Source organism: Nilaparvata lugens, chromosome Y, assembly GCF_014356525.2.
Source record: "Nilaparvata lugens isolate BPH chromosome Y, ASM1435652v1, whole genome shotgun sequence".
Taxonomy (NCBI): domain Eukaryota; kingdom Metazoa; phylum Arthropoda; class Insecta; order Hemiptera; family Delphacidae; genus Nilaparvata; species Nilaparvata lugens.
In genome coordinates, this window is record NC_052519.1 from 5,359,181 (window position 1) to 5,374,935 (window position 15,755).

The following is a 15,755-nucleotide window of genomic DNA, read 5'->3' on the forward strand; positions in this document are numbered from 1 at the left end:
TAGGTAAGGAAAGTATTGCTTTCCAAAAAAATTAAGGTACCCTAATTTCAAGTTTTCTATACGTTTCAAGGTCCCCTGAGTCCAAAAACATGATTTTTGGGTGTTGGTGTGTGTGTGTGTGTGTGTGTGTGTGTGTGTGTGTGTGTGTGTGTGTGTGTGTGTGTGTGTGTGTGTGTGTGTGGTGTGTGTGTGTGTGTGTGTGTGTGTGTTGTGTGTGTGTGTGTGTGTGTGTGTGTGGTGTGTGTGTGTGTGTTGTGTGTGTGTGTGTGTGTGTGTGTGTGTGTGTGTGTGTGTGTGGTGGTGTGTGTGTGTGTGTGTGTGTGTGTGGTTGTGTGTGTGTGTGTGTGTGTGTGTGTGTGTGTGTGTGTGTGTGTGTGTGTGTGTGTGTGTGTGTATGTGTGTATGTCTGTGAACACGATAACTCCATTCCTAATTAACCGATTGACTTGAAATTATAAACTTAAGGTCCTTATACCATGATGATCTGACAATAAGAAATTCAATAAAATTGAATTCAAAATGGCGGAAAAAATGGCGGATAATTACTAAAAAACCATGTTTTTCACGGTTTTCTCGAAAACAGTTCTAACGTTTTTCTTCAAATTTATACCATGGATAGCTATTTATAAGCCCTATCAACTGAAATGAGTCTCATTTCTGGGAAAATTTCAGGAGCTCCGTAAAATTCTTGAGAAAAATGGCGGATAATTACTAAAAAAAACATGTTTTTCACGGTTTTCTCGAAAATGGCTCTAACGATTTTCTTCAAATTTATACCATGGATAGCTATTTATAAGCCCTATCAACTGAAATGAGTCTCATTCCTGGGAAAATTGCAGGAGCTCCGTAATATTCTTGAGAAAAATGGCGCATAACTACTAAAAAACCATGTTTTACACAATTTTCTCAAAAATAACTTGACCGATTTTTTTCAAATTCATCCCCTGTATAATTATTTATCAGCTCTATCAACTGGCATGAGTCTTCTTTCTGGGAAACTAATGGGGGGTTCACCCCATCCTTGAGAAATGGACTTAGTAACCTCCTTCTCGTGCATGAGGTAGGTAGGTAGCGCAGTTCATGAAAAGAACACAAAGTCGAGTTATTTCATCTGTAGAACAGCTGTTTCGACGACTTTAAAAAAATGATGACTAAAAAAATCATCGAATTTCACAGTTTACACAAAGGAAAAAGTACACTGAAAACAATTATATATACACATATACACAGAAGTCTGATCGTAGTTTCAAATATGAGCAAGGAAAGTTGTGTGAGTGTACCACACCAGATTTTTTATGATTCAGCCTAGCAAGCTGCCGCAGGACAAATACCCCAGATGATATCTTATTACATATCCTCTCAATGTAAGGATGCCATGTTAATTTCCTGTCCAATAAAATTCCCAAGAATGCTACTTTCTCTTCTTGGTCTAATTCATTTTCCTCTACAAACGCATTTATTTCTCTATCCTCTACTGAATTATATTTACTTTTGAATTGTAGGAATTGACATTTCTTACTATTTATTGTTAATTGCCTTTGCTTCAAGAATTGGACAATTGACTGTACTCCAGTAAAAGCATTTATTTCTAGACTATCTAATGAATAATTGTTAAAGATAAGCGATGTGTCATCAGCAAACAACAGAGCTCTGTGATCTTTTAACTCTTTTGGTAATTGGTTCACATACAACAGAAACAGTAAGGGACCCAGAATTGAGCCTTGAGGTACTCCAGCCTGGACCTCCAGTTTTTGAGATTTAATTTTTACTATTTCATTCCCATCCACCTTGGTAAGCTCAACACACTGGTTTCTACCTATGAGATATGATTCAAACCATTTTAGTTCTATACCATTCACACCTACAGTTTTTAGTATTTCCAATAATATTCTATGGTTCACACAATCAAAAGCTTTGGATAAATCAAGAAATATTGCGGCTGCCTTCTCACCTGAATTTATTATATCTATTAGTCTTTCAACAAGGGATACTATTGCAGTCTTAGTAGATTTCCCTTTCTGGAACCCATGCTGTCCATCACATATGAAATTAATTTCTTCCAGGTGCATCAATAACCTATTTAAAACTACTTTTTCAAAAATTTTACTTATTACATTTAGAATACTGATGGGTCTATAATTTTCAACTCTTTCAGAATCACCGCTCTTGAAAATTGGCAAAATTTTTCCTTGTTTCAGATCATCAGGGAAAATACCCTGCTCTAGTGAAGTATTAAGGAGATCCAATAAAGGGTCCAGTAATTCATTTTCACATTCTTTTGAAATTTTGCTTGAGACCCCATCCAATACTACTGTTTTTTTGTTATTCAAATTTTTTATTATTCTTGACAACTCATCTCTTGATAATGGATGAAATTTAAATACCTTTTCAATTGGCTCAGCATTTAATGTAGTTGTATTATAAGTATTAGTGTTCAGTGACTTTTGGAGATTATATGCAACCTGTTGATAATATTCATTGAAAAAGTTACAAATGTCTATACTATCATCCATATAATTTCCATGTTCATCGATTATCCTAGGGACATTAGTAACTGTATCTTTTTGAGCTGCTCTCCTATTTCTATTAATTACCTCCCAAACAGCAGAGTTAAAATTGGTACTAGTTGTTGATATTTCAGCTGTTTTCTTACACTTAGCTTTCCTCACTTCTTTTGCATAGTTTTTCTTTAGACATTCGTATTTGACTTCACTCGGAACATCCCTCACTAATTCAAATTCCTCATAAGCTTCCCTAACAATATTTCTTTGAGTAAGAATATCTTCAGTTATCCATTCATCTACTTTGTTTAATTTACTTTTTACTTTGACTTTTTTTATCGGACAGCATACACTAATGTGAAATCTTAGAGTATCAATGAATTGCTTATATTTGTAATTTAGGTTACAACTGTTATAAACACTACTCCAATTTTCTTGAAGCAGTTCCTGCTTCAAACAATTTATATTTCCTAGCTCATATTGCTGAATTTCTTTCACAAAAGTTTTTTTCTGCTTGGATTCTGGCCCTGCAACTTAGCATCTAGAATTTGATAGTTATGATCTGATAGATCTGAGCTACCTAACCTGACATTACAACCTTCTATATTTGTGAGGATATTATCAATAATTGTCTGTGAAGTTCGAGTTACTCTTGTATATTCGTGGACCTTAATTTCTAAATTATTCATATTAATAATATATCTAATATCCTCTGTCATTTTATCCTGCCCGGCAAAATCGGTATTGAAATCTCCTACAACTATAACATTCGTGAAACGAGCGGTTGTAATTTCCAAAAGTGTATGGAGCAGCTCACAAAATTTTTGCCAGTCTCCATTTGGTGACCTATAGATACCTAACACTGCTACCTCGAATCGATCATCAATTTTTAACCTTAGTCCCGTCACCTCTAAATCCATCTCAACAGAAAATCTCTTAACAAAATCCAGTTCAAAAGTTTGGGTATGTTTAGCATTGCTAGTGAATATACATACACCACCACTTCTATGAGCTATTCTACAAAATTCTGATCTCAGTGAATAGCCTGGAATCCTAACTTGATTCATTTCCTCTATTTTTAAGCCATGCTCTGTGAAAATAACAATGTCAGGATCCTCCTGTTTAAGAAATACTTCTAATCTGTCAATTTTGTTGCGAAGATACTGAATATTTTGATGATAAAAACTAAAAACCCTACCATCTTGTGCTACTCTATCTCTGCTAGCATTTGTAGCTATTTCCCTTTCACTGTTTTGAGCCAATTTACTAAAAAATCGTTATTTGTTTTTTTGACTGTTTTTAAACCAGAGGATTGCAAACGGCTTTCAATCAGCTCTGCCAATCTATTACAAAAGATTACTTTGCCAGATGCAACCCATGATTAGTGAAGTTATGTCTTTTCAGCCTTTCATTTAGAAAACAAATCCCCAGTTGTTTAGAATTCTTATTTTTTAGGCTGTTGATTGTATTATGGATTGATTTGTTTGTCGAATTGATTGCTCCATTTAATTCTGGCCTATCAAACCTATAAGGAATAGTACTTATTATTAAGTTTGTTTTTTTGCTGAGTGGCACAATTTCCTTGATTTTTTCTGTTACTTGTGGAAGATGATTCAAGTTAGGTTCATTTATATTATTTGAGCCACCCAGTACAATTAGATAGTCATTTTCATCAAAGTCTTTAGTTTGTTCCCTAGCTGACTCTACAACTGCATTAATTGATGCACTTGGCTTGAAAAAACATTGGACATCAAATTTATTTTTCAATCTTTTATCAAGGAGATCACTGCAATCACGTCCATGACTGGACGTCAGTAGCAGAACTCTCCCTTTCCTATCTTTATTTCCCTCAGCTATATTTTTGGTTGCTGTCTTCAAAACCTCACTGTACGTTTTATTTCAACCATTTTCAGAGCATTTCCCATCATTTAGGTAAGAATCTATTTTTTTGCATTTGGACGGAGGTTCTATCATACATTTAGTATAATCAAATTTAGATTTTAGTTTCTTTATTTCCTCCGACATTAGACTACATTGATTTTTTTAGATTTAGTATTTCTTTTTTATGGTCTTCATCTTGTAATTTTATAATCAGTTCCAAAGATTTAATTTCTTCTACCATCCCTAACCTTTCTTTCTCAGACGTTTTTAGAGTTACTTCTAATTGGGTTTTTAAATTAGTGTGGCTACTTTGTAGTTGAGCAACTTTTTCAGCTAAAGTAGTTTGAAGAACTGGGGTTTTTGGTTTTGGCGTTTTGGCATTTTTGAATTTTGGTTTTGGGAATGCGTAAGTACTCCCGCTATGTGTACATTTCTATTACTAACCTTCGGTGTTCTACTTGAGCTCATCTTCCTATCAAAGAAATTATATTACTTGCAATAATAATAATTGATTTATAAATGATAGGATTTTAATTTGGTTATAATTTTAGTCAAGTAAACTATCTACGGTATGTTTATTTTTAAATCTCGAAAAACTAACCTCAAACTAACCTCTAAACGGTGTTTGGCTTATTAAAATAGATTCAAGAATTAAAATCTAAAACAAAATGATAAAACGTGATCAAGAAACAATTAATAATGGAATTAACACAAAATTTGTACTTATCCGTGACTATTTATAACACAAAATCTTCCAAAACCCAGGAGCGAAGTTATGTAGGACTTTCATTCACAACCTCTAACCTTGGTCGATAAAGATTCGGGAAGTGATACTTTGAGCTAGAAAGGAGACAATTCAAAACAAGAGACTACACTACTCTATCGCACTGGAACAAACAAACTGATTAGATAGTTTGCTTTCTTTCGTATGAAATAAACAGTTAATAGTTGAGAAATATATTTCTGAGTTACCGTTAAATAGTTTAGCCCGCTTCTCACTTCAAACAAGTAAGGATAGTTCGTTTAAGGTAATGTGGCGCTTGTGAATCCAAACATATAAATCGCGCGTATCCCGTCCAGTTCCGTGACAAGCGCGACAGATATCCTGAGCAAGGCCGCACAGGGTTTACAAATTATTCACCCATATACGTCGCTTACAGGGACAGTCTTGGAACACATTAAATTTGTTTGCCACTTACAAATATAAATAAGTTATGATAAAAATGACCATTTTATGAATTCGTTCTTTATGAGAAGCAGAGCAGGTAAAAAATGATAAGTAAAAAGACTATTTTGAACTATACAAGAACAGTACGATACTAGTAACAAAGTTAAGAGAATATAAGAGAAAATTTATTTACTGTTGCTGACTGTGATCAATCTAGGACTTAGTAATATTATGTAATTCAATTTGTGAAACTGTTTGCAAAAGCAAAGAAAAAGGAAAGGCTAATTACTTTGTTCAATTTATTTTGTAATAGAAATTTGAACCTACATTTTATAGCACGAAGATATAATGCATAATCTATCAAAATTTAATTTGAATTTTATTTTATTTATTTATTCATTTTCTTTACATACAAAGGCTCACAGAGATCCATAAAGAGCCTTATTCACACAATTAAATGAAACAACAATTCAACTTATATACATTTTGAAATATAGTGAATAAAGAAAAGAAAGAAAAAAAGCATTTACACAGTTGAAATAATCAAATTAATTACATTCATATAAAGAAAAATGTAAAAAAAGCAAAAAGCATTTACTTAGAATAATCAAATTAATTTCATTATTATAAAGAAAAATGTGAAAAGAATGAAAGTAAAACAATCCTTTCCAAAGATTCTAGAGGAAAATACAATTAAAAAAAAACTATTTAAAGATTACGAGAAAGAAAATAATAACTAATAAAAAAAAGCCAAGTAAACAGGAAAAGAAAAGTCTTAAACTAGGAGAGTTCCAGCCAGAGTTTACAAAACAAATCATCTCAAAAACGAGCGTCTTATGATAGATTCAGTTCACAATGTTTCTTATATTCATTGAATGAGTTCGAAAAAGGATCAATGTGTTCATTCAAGCTATTAAACAGTCGTAAGGTTCTATAAAGGAATGAGTTGTAATGATGGTTTGTTCTAGCAAAGGGAATCTCAAGCAATATATTCCTTCTAGGTCTTGCATATGGTACACTGAAATTAATTAGGCTGATAAAATATGGTAAATGGACGTTATGATTCAAGATATTATAAAACAGCAATAGGGCATTCAATGATCTCCGCACCTGCAATGACCGGATATTAAATAAGGATCTCAATTCACTAGTTGGGAAATTGAATGGACAGAACATACTGAATTTCTTGATGAAAAGGTGTCTTAGAAATCTATTTTGAATCTTCTCAATTTCGTAGCTATCAGTTACATTAGCAGGACCCCACACCATAGATGCATACTCAAGTTTACTCCGTACCAGTGCATTAAACAGTTTTATACTTACATCACAACTAGTAAAAGGTTTTGAATTACGAAGTATGAAACCAAGTAGCCTATTAGCACTGCTAAGAACGTGATTAAATTGGTCTTTAAAATCAAGAGTCGAGTCCATCAACACTCCAAGATCTCGAATGCTATTGACATACTCTAGATTGATGCCTGCTAATGAGTAAGCGTAACGATCATAATTCCTCTGTCTCGTGTAAACCATAAACTTGGTTTTTGAGATATTTAATTTTAGTTTATTTCTATGACACCATAGATGGACTCTATCAAGATCCTGTTGTAACTGAGCACAATCTTCAACACTCCTTATTAATTTATACAATTTTACATCATCTGCAAACACTAGGATCCTGGATGCAATAATGCAATCGGGAAGATCGTTTATTAAGAGTAAAAACAAAAGAGGCCCAAGATTCGATCCCTGAGGGACACCTGATGTATTTGCATAGTCAGCAGATTTGTAGCTATTGAAATGTATGTGTGAAAATCTATCAAATAGGTAGCTGTGGAAAAATTTGATCAAATCAGTTGAAAACCCATAAGTAACTAACTTTTCCAATAAAACTTCAAAATTAACTGAATCGAAAGCTTTACTGAAATCGAGATAAATCACGTCTACTCGATCCTGACTATCTAATTTAGAAGAGACAAATTGAGTAAATGTTAACAGATTATTTACAATAGACCTTCGGGGCATGAAACCATGTTGGAAAGGTGATATGACGTGTTTTACATGATTGAATAGGTAGGCCTACCTATACACGATGTGATTCAAAGAACATGCATTGACTCTGAAGGCAATTGATTCTAGTTAATAAAATAATTATAATAATATATTATTAATAATGGAATGCTTCTAGTTAATAAAATAATATCTTATTAATAATGAAATACAATCAGTTACTTCAAATAATTCACCCTTACAAATTTCAAGCATAGGAAATGAGAAGTTAACTCTTTGATTGACATGCCTATAAAGCATAAAATTTAGCATAATTGAAGTAACTAATAATTGTGGAAAAGTTATCCGAGTTATAAAAAGCAATTTATTCACTTTATTGAATTAAATATCCAATAATCATTTTAGAATTACCTTTTTGACAACCCAAAAAGTTCATTACCCATAACACATAAAGCAAAATTCATGTTACTGTTACTGTTTCTGCCCGCTTGGGCATAACATAAAAATAACAATAGAAACACTCACACTGAACGACGGTTGCACTTGCTGGTTACGTTCAGTGCTAGGGCGATTCCTCCATGTAGGAAGTGAGGAATAATAATAATAATGTCTTCATAGTGTATCTATAGGTTATAGGAGCATGCGAATACCTATCAAAATATTATAGAAAATACGGAATTGAAAGATACGGAGCAGTAAGGTTTTGCAACATAAGAAGGCTTGTAGCATTGTAGGAAGTCTCATCTATTCCTACAATTCGACACTAGCGCTGCGCTACATGCTAAGTGGACGCGGAAGGAACTACTCGTATATGAATGATTGAATAAGGCCCTTTTTAAGTAGCTCCTCAACCACATGGATTATCGAAACGAAATAATCGATATTTGATCCAATCGATTGACTTGCCGACAATGTTTCTGCTTTCTGCAAGACCTAATGAAGTCTCCATATGGACACGGACAATATTTCAATGTAAATAGTTTGGAGGCTGAGTTGTCGTAATTTACTCCTCTTCTTCCATCATTAACTGCATTTCTAAATTGAGTGACTATTTAGTGGACAAATATTTAACAGGGACATTCATTGAAAAAGCAGGAGTGATCCGTGGTCTAGTGGATAGAGTGCTTGCGTGGCAGCACAGAGATCCCGGGCTCAATCCCTCTCATAACCAAAAGGTTTTTAACCAGATCACTCCCATGTTATCGGATGGGCACATTAAACTGTCGGTCCCGGCTGAAGTATGACAGTCGTAAGGTCCATTCACGGCTTAAATTATATATTCAGGCGGTGGGACCTTCCCGCAAGGGACTCCCCACCAACAAAAGCCATACGAATTTACTTTTTTTTATTGAAGAAGCAGACTAATTCATCTAGTTCTCACTATCCCAGCTACAAAGTGCTTCTGCCGAACGCACCTTTTCGGCTCTTAAATGCATAAAAAAAACACTAGGAATTCAACCATCAAAATCGACTCAATGGACTAGCTTCCCTGTGTATTGAAGAACAGTATTTCAAGAAATTGATGACAGAAAAAAAATTCTACGACTCTGTCACCAAAATGTTTGCTTCAAAGAAGGATCAATGAATCGAATAAAATTAAAAGTAGACCATGATGTGAGTAACTTATCATTTTGAGTTGTGAACTTGCATGTTGTGTTTATATAGGCCTAAAGGTGCGCCGCGAACATGAGCAATAGCAATTCACTTTTAATCAGCTGATGCCAAGTTTTTAATAACTATATCTTACCATTTCTTTAAAAATACAGATATAATCAGCTGATTAAAAGTGAATTGCTCATGTTCGCGGCAAGTATATCTGTACGCACCTTTATATGCCAGCGTCCATACAACATTTGAATTTGTCTATAGCAGAAAAAGTCAATGTGATCTTTTCCATTGCGACTATACTAGGGAGAGGGGTTGTAGCCCTACTTATACTTTTAGACTCCTACTGTTCAAAAATCCACGAAGCGCCACTGGTTCAGTGCAAGTGTTCCTATTGCTTTTTCCAGATTTTGTTTCTCATCTGCACGATTGATCAAGCATAACCAAGCTTGCACTTGCAAATATATACATTCAATGCGATCACACCATTTTTCTTATTGTACGAGCATGACCAGTTCCTACTTTTGACTAGAGACATGCGTTGTTGACAGTTTCTTTGAATGTACGACGAATTAAATGATATCAATCAATTTCAAATTTTCAACACATCATATTCTTTGGAACATTATACAGATCGATAACCACACACAAGAAGGTCTATTTTATATTATTATTGATTGAGCGTAGCGAGTTCCCACTTTTGACTTGAGGCATGAATCTTGTCCGTTTGTATGTTTGACGAATTGAATACTTTCATCAATCAACTTCAAATTTTCAACACTAAAGGCCAAGCCACATAAAGCATTTATTCAGACGTTTTCAGAGGAGTCGGCAGAGCAGGAAGGAACCCACACAGCACAAAAAGTTTAAAAAACGTTTAATAAATGTTTAAAATGTATAAATCCGATAAACGTTATGAAAACAACGTTTAATAAACGTTAGAAAAGTTTACTAAAATAAACGTTTACTCTATAAACGTTTAATAAACATCTAGAATGTATAATGCTGATAAACGTTATGAAAACAATGTTTGATAAACGTTAGAAATGTTTACTAAAAGAAACATTAGAAAGGTTGGTACAGTATGGAATTTTTACAGTACCTACCCAGTCAACACACTAAGTGAAAATCAAACATTTTTTTCAGAAGGTGTCTCCTCCCCCCCTCACCTTTGTAACTTAATATCTAAAAATGTCTCAATTTAGGCTTTCTAGCCAACAATTCTCAAGTGGAATTGAATTTCAACCCCTTTCTATCTTCTTCAAAAATCGTCTCCAAAACACCGTTATCAAGATAAAAATAATGTTTTGCACCAATTAAGACTGAAATTTTTGTAAGTTTTCCAAAAAAGTTCACTTCAGGCTTTTTGTTGATCAATTCGGGTTCAGAATTGCAATTCAAACACTTTTTGTCTTTTTCGAAAATCGTCTACAACGCACTGTTTACGATATAATTGACCTTTTGCGCTAAATCCAGAAGGACTTAGGAAGGAATAAATTTGCCAAATGTTTAAGTTTCCCAAAAAAGTCAAAAAATTGTATTTCTGATCAATAATTCGGATGCAGAATTGAATTTCAAACACTTTTTGTCTCTTGCGAAAATCGTCTACAACGCACTGTTGATTATATAATAGACCTTTTGCGCTAATTTTAATCCAGATAGGGACTTAGAAATAAATTTGACTGATTTTCAAGTTTCCCAAAAATGTTCGAAAAAGCAGTCTTCTATGACTAATTCGGCTGTAGAAGTGAATTTCCAGCACTTTTTTGGTATGCAAAAATCCCGTCAAACGTGCCGTTGACGGGCTACTGCCGTTAAAATTTTAAATAATTTGTAATTAATGATAAAACATTTTGAAAAAATTCAAAAAACATTTCTGTTTATATTATCAACATTGTCCTAGAATCTCAAATAATTCTAACCAAAATTGAATAAGTTATAATTATCATTTTTTCAAATTGGATTCCAGTTTATGCTTGAAAGAATGCCATTTCGATTAAAATTGAGGCGGTAGGTGCAATAAGGGCCTATAGGCCTATAAGCCCTTATTGGGGAGAACTCGGAAATGGATTCTCCATCATTTCTTCTATATAAATTTGAAGATTTCATTCAAATATCTTTTTTCTTGAGGTTGGTATAACTATTATAGCAAACCCATGTTTAAGCCCTTCTTGCAGAGAACAGCTAATTTTCCTTACTTTTGTGGTTTTATTCACTATAACTTAAGATATTACCTATTAAAAACGTTGCAATTCAGCATAGCAGTATTGTATTATCAAATACAAACCTTGTGGTACACTTGCTGTGTCTAAATCATACTCTCAAGTGTATGAACCTTTCAAATATTTGAAGCAGCTCCCTGAAGAACTTTCTTTGTTTATTGCAACAGCAGTTCCACAGGTTCCACTTAAAATAGGAAAGATCAAAGATGTCAAAGACCTCTATCCTTATTTGAAACAAGAGACGACAGTTTTATGAAGAGTTTTTTGCGAGAAGGGAAACCAACCAAGAAGCTGAAGGACAAGTACACAACTTCTCTACTGATTCAGAAGATGAAGAAAATTATGAATCTCTGGCCATGGATGTTTTTTTAAAAGACATTTACATTTTATTTTCAAATACGATAACACTCATATTTGGGGCATCATTTCAACTAATATTTGGCATCTGGTTTCAAGATTTCATTGAACCATGAACACTTTTGAAGTTTTATTTTTCATAAAGACATATAGTTTTCAGCCCAATTAACAATATTATATTAAATAGGAATAAATAAATAATTAAATTTATTAGTCTTCGGGGTGATTTACAGCATTTATTAAGGATTTTCGTTAATAGTTATATAATAGTTAAATATATTAAACAGTATTGTAATATTCATTACCTATCATGCGAGTCCTGTAACAGACATTCACTTCTAAGTAACATTATATTTTTCACCGAACCAATAACTGATCTATGGAAATGAGTGAACAACAACAAAAATATATTATCCAAGGCCCAATTCACACAGGAGTGGCGATGACACGGACGTAGCGTTCACTTTTTCAGGGTATATAAACTGATGGCCCAATGTGGCGAAACGCCATCTGTTTGCATTTAACCATATCTTTATACAGAGTGAGTCATATGGGAACCCTTCAATAAATTGGATATAAGTGGTAGATATGATACTGTAACTTTCAGGATAAGTTATTGATAAAATAATCTACCTTTTGACGTACAACTGAGTTTCAACCCCTCATAAGAGGGTGACTTAGGGGTTGTAACTCAAATATTTTTAATGTAAACACCCATTGTGTGATACATCATTTTAAAGGCCTTCTCAAAAATAGAAAAATGACATCAATAAAAATGCTATATGGTACTTTTATCCAAAATGGCGGCTGATTAAAATTTATCAATTATTTCTTAAAAAACTCAAATTTTGAATAATAGTATCATAGAACATTTTTATTGATGTCACTTTTCTAGTTTTGAGAAGGTCTTTAAAATGATGTATCACACAATGGGTGTTTACGTTCAAAATATTTGATTTACAACCCCTCATTTTTTTTAAAAACTAAAACTTCAATTAGCCGCCATTTTGGATACAAGTATCATAATATGTTTTTTGTGCAGTGTGACAAAAACAATATTTTCTCGTGACTTTGGACTAAGCATGGTGGAACTATTGGACACTAGCCATAATATAGTACTGACAAATATTTGCACGATTCTTGGTGATGAATTTTAACACTTGATTTGATTTGTTTCAGTTGTTAGCCAGATTAATTCAGATAATAGTTTGAAGCACAGCACAATCATCAGAATGTAAAGAAAATCAGATTACGTACGAGTAGAATGTTATGACACTGTATTTTTCACATTTTTTATTTTTTGCCAAAAGTGAGATAAACATAATGCTGCAGTTGAAAAGATAAAAATCAAAAAGAGTATTACAATATGGTCGTTCTTATATGCTCTCACTAAACAATAAAATTCACACTCTTCCCGTAAGCTATTGTCAAATATATCCATTCATTGATCTCTTGTTTAAATAATTTGAGTAAAAGCACATTCAAATAGCTAACCTTTTGTAAATATGTTGCTCTACAGGCAAATGAATTATTACTTGTAAACTTTTGGAAGTTGATATGAGTTCATTTTGAATACGTTTTGAAAAAATAAAAACTTGGTAAGATTGATTTCAAAAATATTCGCACTCCAAGTAGTTAAATCATTCTAATCAATTTATTGAAACTGTACAGTCTGTAATATGCAATAATGGATTGTTAGTGATGGGATGCAATAAGAAAAATGCAGCATTTCAGTAATGACTAGTAATAAAACTCACCAATCCTGACATGCTTGTTGGGCTTATAAGTCATCCATTCATAGACTTCATCCGAAATACAAAGGGTGTTCCACTTTTTACACAGATTGGCAATGGTTGTTAATTCGTCTACGGTGAAAACTTTACCCAGAGGATTGAGGGGTGTATTTAGAATTATTGCCTTTGTATTCGAGTTGAATTTAGACGCGAGTTCATCTGGGTCCAAAACCCAATCAGCAGATGTAGTTGGCCCATTGCCAGTAGTTGATTTCTGTAATAATTATGATAATTATTAAGAGATGAAGATGTGTCGAACTATATCAAACTATAGATATTTCCTGTAGCCAACAATTAATCAAGTTGAAATTAATCAATTAATATAATGATAATATTAAGCTGTTTTTAGCTGATAATATTATTTAGCTATTTATCTGGTTTGCTTAAGGTAGCTTATTGCTTCAATAAATGTTTTTCTATTCTAGCAGTTTCTAAGTAAAAATATTTCTAGGATAACACACCTTTATTCATAAATATAAATGATGGAATATCTGTTTCCAGATATTTTCAGATTGGTTGTCGAGTATTTTGAAAAAGATGTAGTCCATCCAAATATGCTGGCATAATTTAATAGAATGTAGCAGATTGTGAAGTGGAAGTGCAATGAAAGTGAGCGAATGAAGAATGAAATTACCGGCCGCAATGGTATATAGACGGGTTTGCCTCCAGCTGCTAGCACCATGGGTTCGTAGCAATCGAAAAAGGGCTCGATGATAATGAACTCATCGCCGGGTCTGGTGTGACCGCCTATGCTGCTGAATAGAGCCTCGTAAGCACCGCTCGTAACCAGAATCTCAGAAAATGCATCGATCGGCCGTCCAATCAATTTCGAATACAATTTGCTCAGAGCGTTCACCAATCTCACATGGCCCTGCAACGTGAGAAATTATTTTTAAAAAACAAGAAAAAACAAACGAAATCTAGAATCAAAAACTTAAAGCAATAAATAGAGATAAAGAAAATTCAGTAGTGACAGATGAATAAACAGAGAAAAGACAAATGATAAAATAATAAAACATTATAAATTCACATAAATGTAATTACAAATTTAAGACCCGGTTTATTCCGAGCTCGGGATTTAGTTAAGTTCTAGACTTTATCTGGCTTTAAACTCTGGAGTCAGAAAATTGGCTTTTTTGAAATTATAGTAAGGATTATAAACAGGCTCAGGTGATGTATAACTTCTCATGATGAAATTTATAGAAAGACAAGGATGATGAACGTCTTCAGGAAGCAAGGGATCATCATTGCGCAAAACTGTGATGGGAAAATTACCAAGAACTAGGTCTAATGTTTTAAAACTGGAATTTAAAATATTATTGAACGATTTCATATCAAAGAAAGACATGAAATTATCTAATTTTCTACATTTAATCGAACCATTTATAAAATCATATGTACTACCAGAAATTTCGCTGATATTGAAATCACCAACAACTAAAAGAGATGAACAAACATTATGAACCCCTTCCACATCATCAAAAAACTCATCATAATCGGTCACTGATTTTAAAAGATGAGGATTTTATTCAATTATGGGAAAGATTGATTATGAAATTGAAAATAGATTATTATTTTGACATGACAATGTCTTATAAATTGGTTTGTTGACGTGACAACGTCTTATAAATTGGTTTGCCGGGTGACACTTCAAGAAACTGTGTTACGTTCCCACGTTATGCGCTCACAATGAGAGCGAGTGAGAGCGTTCGTTTCGGTTCACGGTCGTCTGGAAAGAGCACAAATAGGAGCAGTGGAGAGCAACGCAGCATTCCGAAGGCATTCACCTGGAGAGAGAGTGAAACGGAGCAGTCAACCTGCGCAGGCCGCAAGCCATCTCCTGCGACTGCGCCTGCTTAGGTGAATAAGTGAATAGGTTATGTTATGTTGTAGTAATCACAATGTTGTGGTTCAGTGCGAGATTCTTTGTTTAAATTAATGTTTTGAATATAATTCTTTGTATAAATAAATGTTTTGAATTGTTACTATTATTTCATCCTTCTTCCTACTATACGAATGAATATTCACATTAAAATTATTTTACCACTCAAGTCGTTGTCACGTAAAACTTTCGCCCATATACCGACTTTACAGGCAACCATGCAATTTTTTTTATTATGAATTTACTCAGAAATACGTTTTAAACTGATATTACGACTGTATTAAAAAAAAATCTGTAACTTAAGTAAGATTAATATAGGATTAGTTCAATTGTTTGGAT

At 33.4% G+C, this 15,755-nt stretch overlaps 1 protein-coding gene across 1 annotated transcript; it reads right to left on the reverse strand.

Moving 5' to 3' along the window:
• Window positions 1-13,466: 13,466 nt before the first annotated feature.
• LOC120355259 (kynurenine--oxoglutarate transaminase 3-like) lies at window positions 13,467-14,405 on the reverse strand (the record flags this gene model as incomplete). The annotated part of the gene is given in 2 exon segments (XM_039443605.1): window positions 13,467-13,748; window positions 14,169-14,405. Coding segments are annotated over 2 exon segments (504 nt in total), but the record flags the coding sequence as incomplete, so codon positions are not given.
• Between the last annotated feature and the right edge of the window lie 1,350 nt (window positions 14,406-15,755).